Here is a 16,321-nt window from a genome sequence, read left to right as displayed (position 1 = left end):
CAGCACAGTGGGATGTAACCCAGAGAAAGTGTATGAAAATCAATCGATTAATCTATCAGTATAAACAGTTCAGTTAGGTTTCCGTTACGGACAGGCCACACTAGAAGCAGTTTAGCCAAGTATTCACCTCAGTCGGAAGTACTTTGAGCGTGAACGGATTACTTAAGCACACCACAGTGCCGGACTCAAGTACAGAAAACTATTGAACCCAGCAGCCACTGTCAACAGTTCTAATGACACCTCATGCCTCGCTCCCGTTCCGTTCCCGTTCCCCACAGCTTGGGGTTAAACAGTAGTTTAGCTCACTCTCCGCAGTCCCCCTCGCGCGACTCAACCAACTGACTTTGGCGCTCTCTCTCGCTGACGCTCGTCGCTCTCTTCGCTTGTGGGGGCTCTCGCGAGGTGCGTGCTGCGGCGTGCTGTCAAGTTTCAAGTCAGCGGCGCTGCCCCGAGTCGGGCAGTCTACAATCAGCGGACTACCCAAACAGTCGTTGTCTTCTCCCGTCTCCCGTTTTTCGCTTTCCGTTTCCCGCTTCGCGTGGCTCCGATCCGATTCCCACTCCCATTCCCGGTGCTCTATAAAATAATCAGTCAGATCCTTGACAAGAGTCAGACGCGAGCCGCAGTCCGCGAGTGAAGCAACCCACCAAGTGTCCCTCCAAAAAGAGAAGAAGTCCGAGCAAGATGAGCCACCACTGGGGTTACACCGAGGAGAACGGTAAGCCTTCGCGAGCGATCGCCGCTGTCTGTTTGCTTGCTTTGACCGATCGGTAACCGAAACAGCTTTGGGTTTGTTTACCGATTGCCGAAAACCACTTCCCTTCTCGCTCTTCTGCGTCCGGCCTTCGTTCAGTCAGACAGGTCTGCTTGTCTGCTTTTCTGCTCCGTCTTTCCCGCGCCTTACCGCCCAGATTGATGGAGATTATTGAGTCACACGCACGCTGCGCCTGCGTGCAACAATACAGATCAGAGTTTTATGGGAAAGTCGATGTTGTCGACAGGTTGCGCACGGGAAATCTGCATCTCCTCTCCCCATCTGCATGAGGGGGCTGGACAGCCCTCTGCTGGAGGTGCACTCGTGCCGTGTAATTGAGTCGTCTCTTGATTGAAGACATCTGCCATCTATTAGACCGGCACTTTGGAATTTTTCTCTCTTGCTTGTTCGGCGTATCTGATAACGGCACGTCATCCCCGAATCAGACAGAATTCTGTAAATGAAATTCCCCACGATAAGATATCGGCTAGATATAGCAGCGCCCAAAGGCGTAGGTATTGTTCCCCGTGAGAATGTGAGGGGATGGACCTAACTCAATAAAAACAACGTCATAATACACGTACAAGCTCGCGGGTTCCGACACACATGAGTGACTACACCCTCAATAAATAGGCAATTAGTCAGATAATTAAACGGTTAAAAGTGCCTCAGGGAAATAGTCATAGTCACTGATTTGGCTTATCATAAGGGTTAAGATTACAAATGAAAAGAAAAAAGAAACTAGAAACAATCCAGTTCTTCTATGCACGAAGTACTAGAATACTTCCGAATATAGAGACGGAGAGAGAAAGAGAGATCCAGTAGTGATTACACAATACACGATATTCCGAATGCAATACACCGCCTTGCACTTCAATTACATGGCTCATAAGCTCAACAAACCCAACGAACAAGCGTCGATCCAGCGGGCAAACAATCCCCCGACCCAACCCGGTTCCATCCGACTTGGACACGTTCTATTCGCTGGCACTCATGAATAATGGGCGAAACGCAGTAATTAAATTGTGCTCGCAGCGAGCTAAGGGCGGGCACTGCGCTGGCTCGGGGGTTTCGCACGAGCCGTGTCTCGTGATCGCCGACGCTCCCCGGGTGCTTCCCAATAACCAGTCTCCACAGTCTTTGGCAAACGAGTTCGACTTTGACGTCGATTCGAGATCTACTTCGACACCAACACCGACTTCGAGTTCGAATTCTCGATCTGTCAGCTCGATTTGTCCGACTCTCTACGGTTCTCTTTCGTTCCTGCTTTGAAGGCAGTTCGTTCACTTGTCAAGTGCACGTTCTTGGTCTCTTAAGGACACATTGCAGACCGGTTCCACAGTCAGCACTTGGCCAATGTCTGCGCTAACGCCCGGCATATGTACGTATCAATGGTATACGAGAATGTCGTAGTGGTCACATAATAAATAAAGATATGGTTGCCTATGCGGCATATCGATGTGTGAATCAAACTTCCAATTTTTTGACAATTTCAATTGATTTGCTTAAATGGCGCTGATTGCTCTGATTGATTCCATACTGGTACTGGTACTGGTAACTTTCCAATGTAAGAAGCCCCTTCCTCAGGCAGCTTCCTCTTGGCGAGAACAGACTTAGACCAGCACGACTTTTAAACAATATTCTTTCGAGATTGCACGATTAGTGCAACAATTCTTATCAAATCGCTCAGGTTTTCTAACCCCTGACCCTCTAACACATGTACATATATGACAGATGCATATGTATGTACATTTATAGTCATACTCATACTCGTACGATTACGGAGGCCCACACGCTTCGGGGAGATTAAAACTCTCGTGCTCACACGAAGATCAATAAAAAGTTCCGACAACACCGATTTTCCATCAGCTGATCAGCTTGTAGAAGCTGAAGTCAGTGTTTCGATGTACATATGTAAGTCTTTGCTGGTACGGATCTACAACTAACTGGCTAAATTTCATATCTTTATTGAAAATATTCTGATGGGAGTGGTTATATTTTATCTAAGGTCGCTCGAACCAAATACTTGTGTACTTGTGTTTATTCTTTTAACAAAGAAAACTTTGGTTACGGTATTACTATATCATCGTCATATATATCGTCATAACGTCATAGTCAGAATGATCGATGGATTTTTAATTTTTGCAATGATATATATTTGTTGTCTTATCGACGTTCTATGTGGATCTAAATTACCTAGAAAATAATTGACTTGCACCTGGAAAACACGCAAGATATTTGAAATCCAACTTCAAAGTACAATTTTATATCTGCCCATCAATGGAAGTCGTACGAGTATTTACCTTATAATCATATCATCAGATCAGATCCCAAACCAGCCATTAGATTCGATATTTATTATGGGACAGGCTAAAAGAGAAATATAAAAAACTCAAATAGCGAAAACGATTTCTCAGGCATGGAACGTGCAAGAAATCGCCAGTTTGATATTATTTTTGGCCAGATATACAGATATAACGCTTGAATTGCCCATCCTGATTTTTTATTGGGGTGTGATAATAAAATTTTGCTGAAAATTGAATTGATATACATAGTATACGAATGAATGTGTGTATATAGATGGGGGTGCTAAAAAAGACATCAATTTATGAGTTGGAAAATTTTCAGAAAACAAAAAACAAACAAAAAAATTCGCCCTGCCCCCCACCACACCTTAGCAGTATCAACAGAGATGGCAAGGAACGATCTGAGGAGTGTTTCCATTAGGCCGAAATGCATTTGAGCTCCGTTTCTGTGGCTTTTTAATGACAATTCAATTATTCCATTTGCGGGTTATTGTCACCGTTTCAGCATTTAATTTCAGAATTTCACATGCAAACAAATAATTACGGCAAATAGAATTTCGCAGGTGCTGTCGAGTGCTTGGACGGTTGGGTTTGGGAATGGGAATGGGAGTGGGATGGGGATGGGGCCAGCACTTGGACGTTAGATAAATGCCTTTGAAGAGACATAGCTAGACCAAGGCTAGGCACTGCTGGGGCTTCTGCCAACGAAGGTGGATGGATAGTGGAAAACGGAACAAAACGGTAGACAAGGGTTGTTGCTTTTTAGCCCGGTCAATTGAGTGTGCCTAAAAAAAGAAATAAAACATGGAGACCAGACCCAGACCCAGACCCCTCCCGACATTATATCATCAGAATTGGCCTGACTCATAATTCGGGATAAAAGCCCGCTTTTGGGATGGCTACTGGGCACTGGGAAGTGGAGGTACATGCCCCAAACCAGTTTTGACGAGAACTTCCTTACGATCGTCCCCAGGCCAGGCGACATTTGTCGTGAAAGGAACACGCAACCAACTCATGATTCCCTCCATTTCCGATGATTCCCCCAGATATTATCATGCAAGACTCGCTTAGAATCGCTTAACTCGTAAATTCGTAAAAACGTGAATGCTAATTGCAATTGTATTTTCTGTTTTCTGTTTTATTTTGTTTTTAAGTTTTTGTGCCTGTCGAAATGAGTATTTCGCTGAGTATCTCTCTCTTTTTATTAGCATTCTCCTCCTCTCCTTGCTTTTATGGCAAGATACTTTTTGTTCAACTTAAATGGATGTATTTGGATGACAGCCAGCTTTGTCCGGAATCGTTCTCTGGCTCAGGTGGAATGGGGAAAGGAAATCGAGACTGCGGCTATTGGGGGAAAAGTTCGATTCGTCGAGACTCCAGCGAAAGATCATTATAGATTCCGTTTGGCGGGCGGGCGTGTATTCGCTTCCGGAACCTGTTCTCGAAGACAACTTTCAGCTGGTGTCGGCCCGGGGGGATAGGATACGATATTCAATGCAATTGAAAATTATTGGATTCTATCGCAGCATTAATGACCACAATTCGGAGAAATTTATTGTTACTTTATTGTTTCTGATCTAAACTGGAACAAAATAAACTCCAAGTCGATGGAATGTGTTTGGATAGCATTCGAGTTTCCATTTCCCATTGAATGAAAATAAATGGATCTACAGTATTTTGTTTGCCTTTCGTGTATGGATTGAGTTACTTTTCGCCAATTGCAGGCGCGTTCTCCGCTTCCCCTTCCCTTCCCTTCCCATCCCAACCCTTCCCTTTCCATAGCTTTCTGTGTATTTTCCTTTATTTTTATACTGTTTGCCCAGGTGTGCCATTTCTTGCTATTGTTTACCCACTCCTACGGTTATTTAGACACCACACCATCCATTGTTAGCAGAGCAGACACACAGGCTATACAAAATACAGGAGAAACGTCGCCAGGTGATCTTACTTGAAACATTTACATCAGAAAGCAGCAACTTGATAAACAATCAAAAACAAAATCTGAGCCGAGCTGAGTTAAGTAAATAAATCAAATATACTACGTACATCAGCCTCTGGTTGAGAAGAGATGAGTATCTTCATAGGTTTTCCAGCTGGCGTCCAGCAGTTCTCGCATGATTACGTATTATAAAAGGAAAGGTGTTAAATATGGCCCGAAATTTGCACCTGACTGCTAAGTTATCAAAGGATCGTGCATGGACCGGACTCGACACGGCCACGGCTCCCTCCAATTCCTATGTATGCGAGACACGGCGTATACGTGATTTGCATACGTCATGCGGGCCTTGATTTTTGCTTGATTTTGTGACTCGCACTCAAAATTTTTTGTTGACTGTCACAAGGGGGGAGGCAATCGGATACGGGAGTTAGGAACTTTCCTTTGATAAATGCATTCCACCTGACTTTTGTTCATTATCAATTAAATGTGGGACTTTGGCAATCAACAAAATGAACGCCAAAAGCTACAGGGCTTTTGACGCTTTGAGCTCGGTCATTTATCATGTGACAAATGAGGCTTTGAAGCTTTGCCCTGTGTCTTCTGGTTAGATAAGACCCGCTGGCAGACCCGTGCCTTGGGGTCTGCACTTGGACATATGTACAATGTACAATGTACATACACATGTATTCCTATGTACTTATAAGTCATTTGTTGGTTTGTCTTAGGCAACAAACCCTACAATATTCCCTTCCATCGACTAACACACCCAAAACATACCGCACTCTTGCGGTTTATCTGGAGCGTGCGTCTGCAACGATCCTATCACATGACTACTCGCTCCAAAGGCGGTCTCCAGAGTGATTTTACTGGCACGTGACGTTGTTCTCCGAGTCAACATTTGCTCTCACTTTGCGCACGACCGACAGTAATTAAAAAATTCGTATGGTATGAGTACATACTTTTATAAATTATAAACTGCAGCAAACAGGAGAACAGAACGGGAAATACATTTGTTGCCACAGCCGGTTGTTCAGATAACATTTCCACGCAAATATTATGAGCATCAGATGAGCCGTCCCGGAGTTCCGACGGACTGCCGCGGCATTTGCATTCATAACATAAAATGTTAGATTAACCAAAAGTCTTAGCAAATAACTATAAATATTAATTCAAAATTATCAATTTCCATGTCTATAGATGAAGCCATTGATTTTAGTTCCCATACTTTTTAAGTACATGTCCTAAAAGAATGCCTTCGTCGTAAATGGAGTCCTAATCGTTCGCATTCAAACTTCAATGCAATGATTTGTCTTTTGGGAAATTGAAATTTAATTACAACCATAATGACCCATAATTACTATTCGGCGAAGAGTGACAATAACTCAAATGGGAATAAAATGAATTGAGTTGATTGATTGTTTCTTATTTATTAATACGACGCTGAGGGGACTTACTGTTTTGACCCATCAATTAGTGAACAAATATCTAATGACAGTTCAAATTTATTCATTGTATTCCCCAGGACCCGCGCACTGGGCCAAGGACTATCCACAGGCGTCCGGACATCGCCAGTCGCCCGTGGACATTACGCCCTCCAGCGCCAAGAAGGGAAGTGAGCTGAAAGCCTCCGCACTCAAGTGGAAGTATGTGCCAGAGCACACCAAGAGCCTGGTCAATCCCGGTAAGTGGACGCTGAATGCCGGACAGCCATGGAGGAGCATAGGCTAATCGAATCAATCGTTTAAAGGCTACTGCTGGCGCGTGGATGTGAATGGGACAGAATCGCAGCTGACTGGCGGTCCTCTGGGCGATCAGATCTTCAAGCTGGAGCAGTTCCACTGCCACTGGGGATGCACAGACTCTAAGGGCTCTGAGCACACCGTCGATGGAGTGTCCTACGCCGGTGAGCTGCACCTGGTCCACTGGAATACCACCAAGTACAAGTCCTTCGGCGAGGCAGCCGCTGCTCCCGATGGTTTGGCTGTGCTGGGCGTGTTCCTGCAGGCCGGCAAGCACCATGCCGAGTTGGACAAGGTCAGCAGCCTGCTGCAGTTCGTCCTGCACAAGGGTGACCGTGTAACCCTTCCCAATGGCTGCGATCCCGGCCAGCTTCTGCCTGATGTTCACACCTACTGGACGTACGAGGGCTCCCTGACCACACCCCCCTGCTCGGAGTGTGTTATCTGGATCGTGTTCAAGACTCCGATCGAGGTGTCCGACGACCAGCTGAATGCCATGCGCAACCTCAACGCCTACGACGTTAAGGAGGAGTGCCCCTGCAATGAGTTCAACGGAAAGGTCATCAACAACTTCCGTCCCCCCCTGCCGCTGGGAAAGCGCGAGCTGCGCGAGATTGGCGGCCATTGAGGTGGATTTATGGGGGAAATTGGTCAACACAGAGCAGTCTTTGGATAGTCAATGGATTTAAGTCGTTCGATTAGTTGTTCGCACCTCGCACCACGCTGCGAGCGCGCACCGATTAGCGAATACAATAGGCCTATGCCGTGAGCAGGACCAGCCCGAGCACATCCCACTGTTCACTTCTCGTCTTTAGTTCGTACTACTCCCAGCAAGCACACATACATACCTCCAATATGTGTCTATCTGTATCTGGTCACGCGTAGCTGTATCTGTAACTTTATCTGTTATTTATCTGTATGTTCGTTTTTTGATTATTTGTTTGTTCAACGTTTGCAAAATGACAATTAGTATAATATTACATATTACATATAACATATTATGGTATTACAATCTAAATATAACACAATTGAATGTTGCATATGAAAACAAAGTATATGTTTTTTAATTCAATCGTACGGCAATCATTCACAGCGTTTGGGGACACATGTTCCTCCACTACATGGTATTCCGAACCCTTGACTGTACATATTCCATCATCTCAATCGATGTCACCAATTTTCTACCAATTTCTGATGAATTTAACGCCGTGGCTCGGATTTACTCGGTGTGAAACAGGTGTAAGCGCAGCAGCAAAACACTTTCCTGTGTCGCTGCCGACCCCTGGTGTGAAGTGTCATTCCCAGTTAGGGTTTCCGGCAATTACGGTCTGTTTTAGTAGATATCTAAGCAGAGGTGTACAAAAAGAGGTGGCAATGGCAGCTGACTGGAGTCGGGATTCGACTTAGTCGCTATTAACACCCTTCTTTACACAGTCGTATATGGATTTGCCATCAGCCATCCGCTAGTATGATACCATTCACCATTCGCTGTCAGAAGTAAATATAAGATGTCAATAAAAGGGCTCATAAGTTTTCCAAGCTACTGATCCTTACCGGATTTCACTTGGAAGGAGACGACCAATGCTTTGCTTATTCAGTTTTCGAAGTAAAATTGAGCAACTCATTGGGCTTGCAGGTCCACTGCAGAAAGTATTCCCGTTTCAATTGGCACCACGCTTGCTGATAATCCTCACACAAATCCTTGCAGGAAGCATAAGACATTTGCTCCAGATCGAAAATGTTTTTTTGAAACTTTTCACGCAATTCTGCATGCGAATGTAGCATGTTTAGGAATTTTAGAAACAGTTTGAACTTGCTAACTGCTAAAGCAGCTTGGGCGGATCCAAGTTTTTTTTTTGTCACGCCTTGGCGCTTGCCATTTACAGAGATCTCATAGGGCCTGCAGGCAGATAGAAGTTAGACGGTTTTTAAAAGCGATTACCTAAAATAAAAACTTACCTGAGATCATTTGGCACCTGTGACCAAACCAATCCATTGGGGGAGGGCTGCCAGTCACCGCGCTGTGCATACTCAAAGGAAAGACTGCCGTCGATGCGTATTTGTGGCTGGTGGGGTTGGAATCGCGCGTGCTTAGAGTCCCGCCCTTGCCCTTGCCAGCGCTTGTAGATGGCCCGCTCCACGGACTCCTGACGCGCCTCAGTACAGCAAAAGTTGAGGGTGCTGAAATATATGGGCTTGGAGAGCAAAGAGTCGATCAGCGCCCCTTGGACGCCAAGCACGTTCCAGCGGGCTAGCTTATCACTACACGACATGGACAGAGTGCGCACGCCACGACCGGGCTTAGTGCGTAGGGCTCCCGGCGTCTGCTGCATGTCGTCGGTCATATCTTCAGACATCTGACCTCCTATCAGCTTGCCGCCAGTGTACACTATCTCAGAGTTCTCGTCCAGTCGCTGACGCTTTGCCTTCTTCTCGACTACCCTTGCTACGGACTCTTCCACAATACAGGCGTCCCCACATGGCGTCTGAGTGCTGAAGAAATGATACTCCACGTGCGCACTGAGATCAAATGAACCACGCTTGGCGGCCCATTGGAAGATACGGTCGTGCTCCAGTTCGTGGTACAGATACCGTAAGAAGGCTCGGCGTGCCAATACTTCAGCATGGGAGTCGTTCAGAATGAATCCTTTCGGGCAGTGTCTGGTGTAACCAATGCACTTTGTCCCACATCCCAGAGCCACCACCCGACTATCTCTCGTCTGACGGTTGTGCTCCACAACGCATGCCAAAACAGTCCATTGGTTGCCCGAGGGCTTGCCGGTTTTGGGCAACGATTTGAATTTTTCATAGCAAATGTTGGCTATATCCTGAATAGATGGACTTGTATCGCCATTGCACATTTTTCGATCAGATCAGGAGATCAGACTCGTGAAACTCAAGAAAAAACTAACTTAGTCCACTTAAGCCCCCTCTATTTAAACAGTTAAACGACCTGAGGTAAATTGCGGAAAATATTAGTGATTGTTAATTATTCTTTTAGATCCATGCCATCTTTCCTCCAAACTTAAAATAAAACACGATATCTTTCACATGAACCGCGCTGAAATGATTTAGTTTTCATTATTTTCGGTGGAACATTAAACCTCGTGGTCTACAATGGGTTAATCGTTCTCCGTCAAGGATTGGACTCTATTTCTCGATTTTGATGTTCGATTTCATATTACTAGCTAGCTAGGTTTTTCACACCTGAACACATAATTTTATCCCAATGATAGATACACTTTCTAAAAGATATGCTAATTTTCAATACCCCATTTAATTGGATTTGGTCTAAACAAAGGTTTTAGGGAAAAAGATCAAACAAATAAAATGTAAGGCAAGGACAGCTGCTGGCGATGCAGATTCGGTAGCCGAATTCATCGCCTCGGAGAATGTGCAGCCAAGTACGTCTGCAGCGTCCGTGTCCTTGGTGTCCGCAAGTTCGCCAGTTGTCCCGTTGTTTCACGGCTGGCCCCTGACCTCACATCAAATGATGTAATTGCTTTTATTCAAAGCAAAATAAAAGCCGTGGGTTTAAAGGTGGAGAAATTTAACTTCTCTTATGCCAGGGAGATAGCCTCGTTTAAGATAAGCATCTCCCCAACTCAATTTGACACCATTTGCTCCGCCAAATTTTGGCCGGAGCATTTGGTGGTGAAGGAGTTTAAGGCTAAGAAGAAGAATAGGCCCCCCATATCCCTTCCAAATCTTTCCAGTGTGCCACCCTCAACGTCAACTTCCTCTTCCTCAACTTCCCGTCTTGCTTCCACCTTTCCAAAAAACTAACTTCTCTTTTAGTAACCTATCAGAATGTAAGAGGCTTGCGTAGTAAGCTCAGCATTCTTTTCCGGGATAGTGTTGCATTTGCTTCCCACGTTATTGTGTTTACTGAAACCTGGTTAAAGCCGGACATTCTTAGTTCCGAGGTTTTGGCAGGTCGGTACACAACTTTTAGAAAGAACCGTTCGTCTCGACGTGCAGGAGGGGTTCTAATTGCAGTGGACTCTTACTTCACGTCAGAACACTTCACAGTCCAAGTTCAACAGGAACTGGAATTCCTGTGTGTAAAACTGATTCTTCCCGCTTTCGCTATATTCATTACTTGCTCGTATATCCCACCTTCTTCGGATATTTCAATTTATGAGCAGCACTTGTCCGCTTTAACCGCTGTTTCTTCCTCGCTATCTGATAAAGATCGTATAATAGTTCTTGGTGACTTCAATTTGCCAGGAACTGTTTGGTCTTCGGTAAACGAGTCTAGTATCCTAGTGCCCATGTCTCGACATGACTTTGTTGACGGCTTGCTTGACCTGTCCCTGTCTCAAGTCAATCATGTGAAAAATTCCTTGGGTCGATTGCTTGATCTATGCTTTGTATCGGATCCGACCATAGTGTTGTTAACCCGAGCCCTTCCGCTCACTATACCTGAAGACGCCTACCACCCTACTTTCGAGGTGTCGCTAGATATAGGACCAACTGTATTGGATCGGTCGAGTAGACTACCTCAACGTGTCCGCTGCTTTCGTAAAGCCGAGTTTGCGAAGCTTAGTAACCTAATTAGGGATTTTGATTGGTCCGCTTTGTACTTGTGCACTGATGTCACAAAAGGCACAAACATTTTTTACAATGCTCTTGGCACATTTTTGGATTCTTGTGTCCCGCTTTCTTGTCCGATTAGATCTGGAAAACCCCCTTGGTTTACCAAAGAGTTATCCAGTCTAAAAAACTTAAAATCAAGACTTTATACAAAATTTCAAGAAGTGGGCTCTCCTACTTCTCACTCTCGTTATGTAATAGCTCGGTCAAACTTTTCAGTTCTTAATGCTCAATGCTATAAGAACTACCTATCTCGTTGCAGGATACGTTTTTCTCAGGACCCTAAACAGTTTTACTGCTTCGTAAACAGTAAGCGTAGAACGTCCGCACACCCATCCTCGCTATCATTTTGTAATACGTCGGCAAATAATGATCAGGCAATTGCCGATCTTTTTGCCCAGTTTTTCCAAACCACCTATTCTGAGGAACGCTACTCTGGTCAACCGTACCCATACGGATTACCGAGGTCGAACGGCATTTTCAGTCCCTTGTTAAATGAATATACCCTACTTCAAGATCTTCGACTAGTTAAGCCGGTGTTTTCACCGGGTCCAGACGGGGTTCCAGGTTGTTTACTCAGGTACTGCGCCGAGGCTCTGTGTAGAACATTGCTTAAACTATTCACCCTGTCCATTGATTCCTCTTGCTTCCCCCCAATCTGGAAGGAATCGTTTATAATTCGTCTCCATAAAAAAGGTAGCAAGTCTGATGCAAAAAATTATAGAGGTATAGCAAAGTTATCCGCTATTCCCAAATTGTTTGAGAAGGTTTTAACTCCTCACTTGCAACATCTCTGCAAGTCACTTATATCTCCAACTCAGCATGGATTTATAAGGCGGCGATCAGCCACCACGAACTTGTTAGAGTTTACCTCTTTCATTATTAAAGGCTTTCAAGGTAACTTACAGACGGAAGTTATTTACACCGACTTTAGTAAAGCATTCGACTCTGTAAACCATTCCCTTTTAGCACATAAACTTGACCTTTTAGGGTTTCCGCCCAACCTCCTGAGATGGATTTCTAGCTATCTTTGTTCTAGGTCTCAAAGAGTCCTCTTCAAAAACTCCCTCTCTTTACCAGTAAAGGTTTCTTCGGGAGTACCACAGGGCAGCCATCTAGGCCCCTTACTCTTCACACTCTTTATTAATGACTTGCCTTCAGTATTAACATACTCTCGAGTACTTATGTATGCGGATGATGTTAAACTCTGTGTCCAGTACAAGGACATTTCATTTAATTCTCGCTTGCAATCCGATCTCAATAGCTTTCAGTCATGGTGTTGTGCAAACTTGTTACACCTTAATGCCTCGAAATGCAAAGTTATGACATTTCATCGTTCTAGCCCATGGTTGGCTCCGTACAGCCTATTTGGTGGTTCTCTTGAGAGAATTACCCTGGTGGATGATCTGGGTGTTATGTTAGACCCCAAGTTAAAGTTTTCCGAACACATTTCTACCATGGTAAGTAAGGCCATGGGCGTGCTTTGGTTTATAAAGAGGTGGTCAAAGGAATTTGTCGACCCCTATATAACAAAGACTCCTGTGTATGGTGCCCTCAGTACAAAGTACACCAGGACCGTATAGAATCAGTACAGAAAAACTTTTTACTCTTTGCTCTGCGGGGCCTTAACTGGGATGCGGGTGTAAGACTCCCATCTTAGTCTAGTAGACTCCTATTAGTAAACCTCCCATCCTTAGTTAACCGTAGAAAAATGCTTGGTGTGATATTTATGCACAACTTGATCAGGGATGACATAGACAGCCCTGATCTGTTGAGCCGCACAAACTTCACGATTCCTATTAGACTGACTAAAAATTTTATACCGTTGTTCCTTCCACTTTGTAGATCGAATTATTCCTTGCATGAACCGTTTAGGGTCTTATGCTCGGATTATAATTCCATCTACCATATTATATCCAACACTAATTCTCTTCCTCTTATTAAATTACTAATCCTTACACACCTTTCTAGTAATTAGTAATTGTAGTGGTATTTGAATTTTGATTGCATGCTTAGTTTCTTAGTAAGTTTAGTGCTAATTTTCCTCGAATGTTAGTCTAATAGCTATCTTTTTGCATGTTCGCGTTTGGTTCGGCTACGCACCGCGCGTCATGCGGCAGCGCCCCTCGGTCGGTTGGGCGGGAGGAGGGCTGCGTTTTGCCTGGGATCCGCGCGCAACAGCCTTCTGCTGGTGTCACACGGGCCACTTGACGGTGCAGTAACTGCATCGCCTCTTGAAAGATGCAGTCATTGCATGTCAACGTCCAAAATATAACAAAAAAATATAAAAATATGTTAATCGTTCCTATTGCTCAATTTGTATAACGGAACAACATGGAGCTTGAAGACGTTTTCACATGACACCCACTAATGTCTGCCCGGGGAAATGATGTGCGTCGAGCCATCAGATACATGGAGCAGCAGTCCCATCTGATCGAAATTTTCAAGGAGCAGCCATTTCTGATCATTTTTGATGAGTTTCACTTCAGGCCGGTACCCATTGAAGATAATTTGAAGTCGCTGCAGTGTGTGTCCAACTACTTCCCATTCCTGTGGGACGAAGGCCACTTGCGGAAGAAATTAGTAACAGATTGGGAAAAATTTACGAGAGCACCGAAACACATGGGAATCTCAGGTTTCCGAAATAACTAGCACGCCACCAAACGAATTACAAGACTTCAATTCCAATAAAGTCTTAAATTTAAAATAGGTTATTGGCGCTGAATTTCGGGCAATCGTCCACACACCTTTATCTTGAGCAAAGTTAATAGCTCCGATTTTCAGCTTCGCGGAGTGATCCTCTCCTCAAATGTGTACTACATCCTTCAGTTTATCCACATTACACATGCGGATGAATTCACCGACACACGGGTGAATTTTTTCCCGCGTGGTAGGAGTTTTAGCTTTTATATATAATGTAGACTCCCCATTCTCACGGCCATGGCCGGACATCTTATATCCTCTGAAAGGAAGCCAGGGCGGCCAAGGTTTTGGAGGTGTTCACCGAAACAGTGCCGGCACGCAGGGAACCGGTTTTCAATGTAGTTGTTGGCCTTGTCCAGATCCTTGGTGAAAACAGCGGCGACCAGGCCGTAGTCTGAGTTGTTGGCACACTCGATGACCTCGTCCAGCTTCTTGAAGCTGCTGCGTCCGGCTGCTGGACGGGCCCGAATATCTCCTCGCGCGCAATTTTCATGTTGTCCTGGACATCGGCAACATCCGTTGGCTGGACAGAGTAACCGGGAAGGCCTTTGGGACGGTTACCGCTGGCCACCAGCTTGGCGCCCTGCTGGATCATGCCAAGGATCTTATCCATCTGCTCCTGGTTGACCTGGGGACCCTGCTCGGTGTTCAGATCGAAGGGATTGCCCACGGTCCTCTTCTTGGCGCGCTCTGCACTGCGCTGTAGGGTTTGCCATTGTCCAGGGCCTCCAAGCTAGCCAAGTAGACTTGATCCCTCGAAGCATCCATACGGCGCCATGGGGAACCAAGCTTGCAAGCCGAGGGGGCAGTCTTCACAGCTATATTACTATCCTCTATTGAAATATTTTGCCCGATTTGCTCTTGTGCTATTCTTTGTGGTCTTGCACTTCCGTGGTGGTCTGGGGCTGAGATCTTCACAACGGCCGTCCGAGGGCAACATCTCCCACAAATCTAATAAAAAAATTCGGGACTTCGCGGCTTTGTTTTGTTCCACAATTGAGATGGCAGTGCTTCGATAAATCACGCGACAGCTGATCGCTGGTGGTGGCAGTTCCTCAATTCATTAAATGAACCGAGTTCAGTTCTAGTTCACCAACCTCGTCGCCGCACAGCTGATCGAACAACAGAATCACATCTCAATATTAATAAACATTTAGGATGCCAAAAGTTGTTTCTCGCAGTATTGTGTGCTCCGATACAAAGGATCAGGAGGAGTACAGTGAAGAGAAACCCCTCAACATCTACTACTGTCTATGCAATAAGATGGCTTTGATTTTGGGTTCGTATGCCTGATTTTCGCAAACCAAGTTTGATGCTAAAGGAGAAATCTCTCAAAAGATTGCACCCTGGATCAATTGCCGCTACGAGAAGTAGACAATGCCCGTGTAATAAATGCCAACGAGCACGCCAACAAGTTGACCTACAATCCAACTCCAAAAATGCTCTACATACGCCGCAAGGGCAGGGGGAACGCCATAGAGAAACAGTACCGGTATAAGGTAAGGTTCTGATAAAATCACTGAAAACAAAATTTTCACTATTGTTACTTGGCAGTGCCGCAGCTGCGATCTTCCACTTTACTACCGCCACAATCCGGACTCCCATGTCACCTTCGTGATGTTCAATGCATTGGTTAGCGCCAAGAATGAGCAGCCATTGGCCCAACTTCTGGGAACAGAAGCAAAGAACAGGGCGAAGCTTTCGACTGCTGCCCCAGCGCAGAGTGCGTCGTCTGCCGGAGGTGAGGATTCCGGTATAGTCGATGCCAGTGGAAAGAAAGTCATGGTCACGCGGCACACAAAGAATATGGGCAAGTTCAGCTCGGTGACGGTGTCCACCATAGATGAAGAGGAGGACGAAATTGAAGCGGTAAGCCAACCAACTAAATGTTCTCGATTACCTTCGACATACATACAAATATTCGCTATACTTTCATTCTATTTTAAACAGCGCGAGATTGCCGATAGTTATGCCAATAATGCGCGCATCATTGAGAAGCAGCTGCAACGCAAAGGCGGGAAACTAAGCGACGTCGGTGTCAGAGGAAAGACGGAGGACGCGCCTCCACCGCAGAAAAAACAGCGCGGTACTCTGCTGGAGAGATAGCTACATATTTTTATAAAATATCTCTGTAATATGCATACGTATGGTATAGAAGAGATTATGCTGATAAGAGACCCCAAGTAAATAAAACTGCGACATTTCCTTAAGTCCGATCAGTGTTCGTTCGGCATCGATCTTAAAGAGTGGCAAATCACAGATGTAATCAACTATTGAAGATTCC

The 16,321-nt window shown here is 45.1% G+C and overlaps 3 protein-coding genes and 1 pseudogene across 3 annotated transcripts; 2 read left to right on the top strand and 2 right to left on the bottom strand.

Annotated features, from left to right (window-relative positions):
• The first annotated feature begins 473 nt into the window (after positions 1–473).
• Positions 474–7,790, top strand: LOC6598038 (carbonic anhydrase). Its single transcript, XM_002023160.2, has 3 exons — positions 474–718; positions 6,522–6,680; positions 6,747–7,790. The coding sequence occupies exons 1-3, from the start codon at positions 685–687 to the stop codon at positions 7,364–7,366; spliced, it is 813 nt and encodes a 270-aa protein (XP_002023196.1). The 5' UTR covers positions 474–684; the 3' UTR covers positions 7,367–7,790.
• A 60-nt stretch (positions 7,791–7,850) lies between these two features.
• Positions 7,851–9,599, bottom strand: LOC6598039 (tRNA-specific adenosine deaminase 1). The gene is made up of 3 exons (XM_002023161.2): positions 8,698–9,599; positions 8,293–8,638; positions 7,851–8,226 (listed from the first exon to the last, which is right to left on the bottom strand). The coding sequence occupies exons 1-2, from the start codon at positions 9,597–9,599 to the stop codon at positions 8,329–8,331; spliced, it is 1,212 nt and encodes a 403-aa protein (XP_002023197.1). The 3' UTR covers positions 7,851–8,226; positions 8,293–8,328.
• Positions 9,600–14,139: 4,540 nt separating this feature from the next.
• On the bottom strand, positions 14,140–14,977 carry LOC6598040 (annotated as a pseudogene).
• A 190-nt stretch (positions 14,978–15,167) lies between these two features.
• Positions 15,168–16,303, top strand: LOC6598041 (UPF0428 protein CG16865). The gene is made up of 4 exons (XM_002023163.2): positions 15,168–15,316; positions 15,376–15,536; positions 15,592–15,906; positions 15,988–16,303. The coding sequence occupies exons 1-4, from the start codon at positions 15,196–15,198 to the stop codon at positions 16,141–16,143; spliced, it is 753 nt and encodes a 250-aa protein (XP_002023199.1). The 5' UTR covers positions 15,168–15,195; the 3' UTR covers positions 16,144–16,303.
• The last annotated feature ends 18 nt before the right edge of the window (positions 16,304–16,321 follow it).

This window comes from Drosophila persimilis, unplaced genomic scaffold, assembly GCF_003286085.1.
Source record: "Drosophila persimilis strain 14011-0111.01,24,50 unplaced genomic scaffold, DperRS2 tig00000124-arrow-pilon, whole genome shotgun sequence".
NCBI lineage: Eukaryota > Metazoa > Arthropoda > Insecta > Diptera > Drosophilidae > Drosophila > Drosophila persimilis.
The sequence above is the reverse complement of the archived record's forward strand: the minus strand, read 5'-3'. Positions and strand labels throughout refer to the sequence as shown.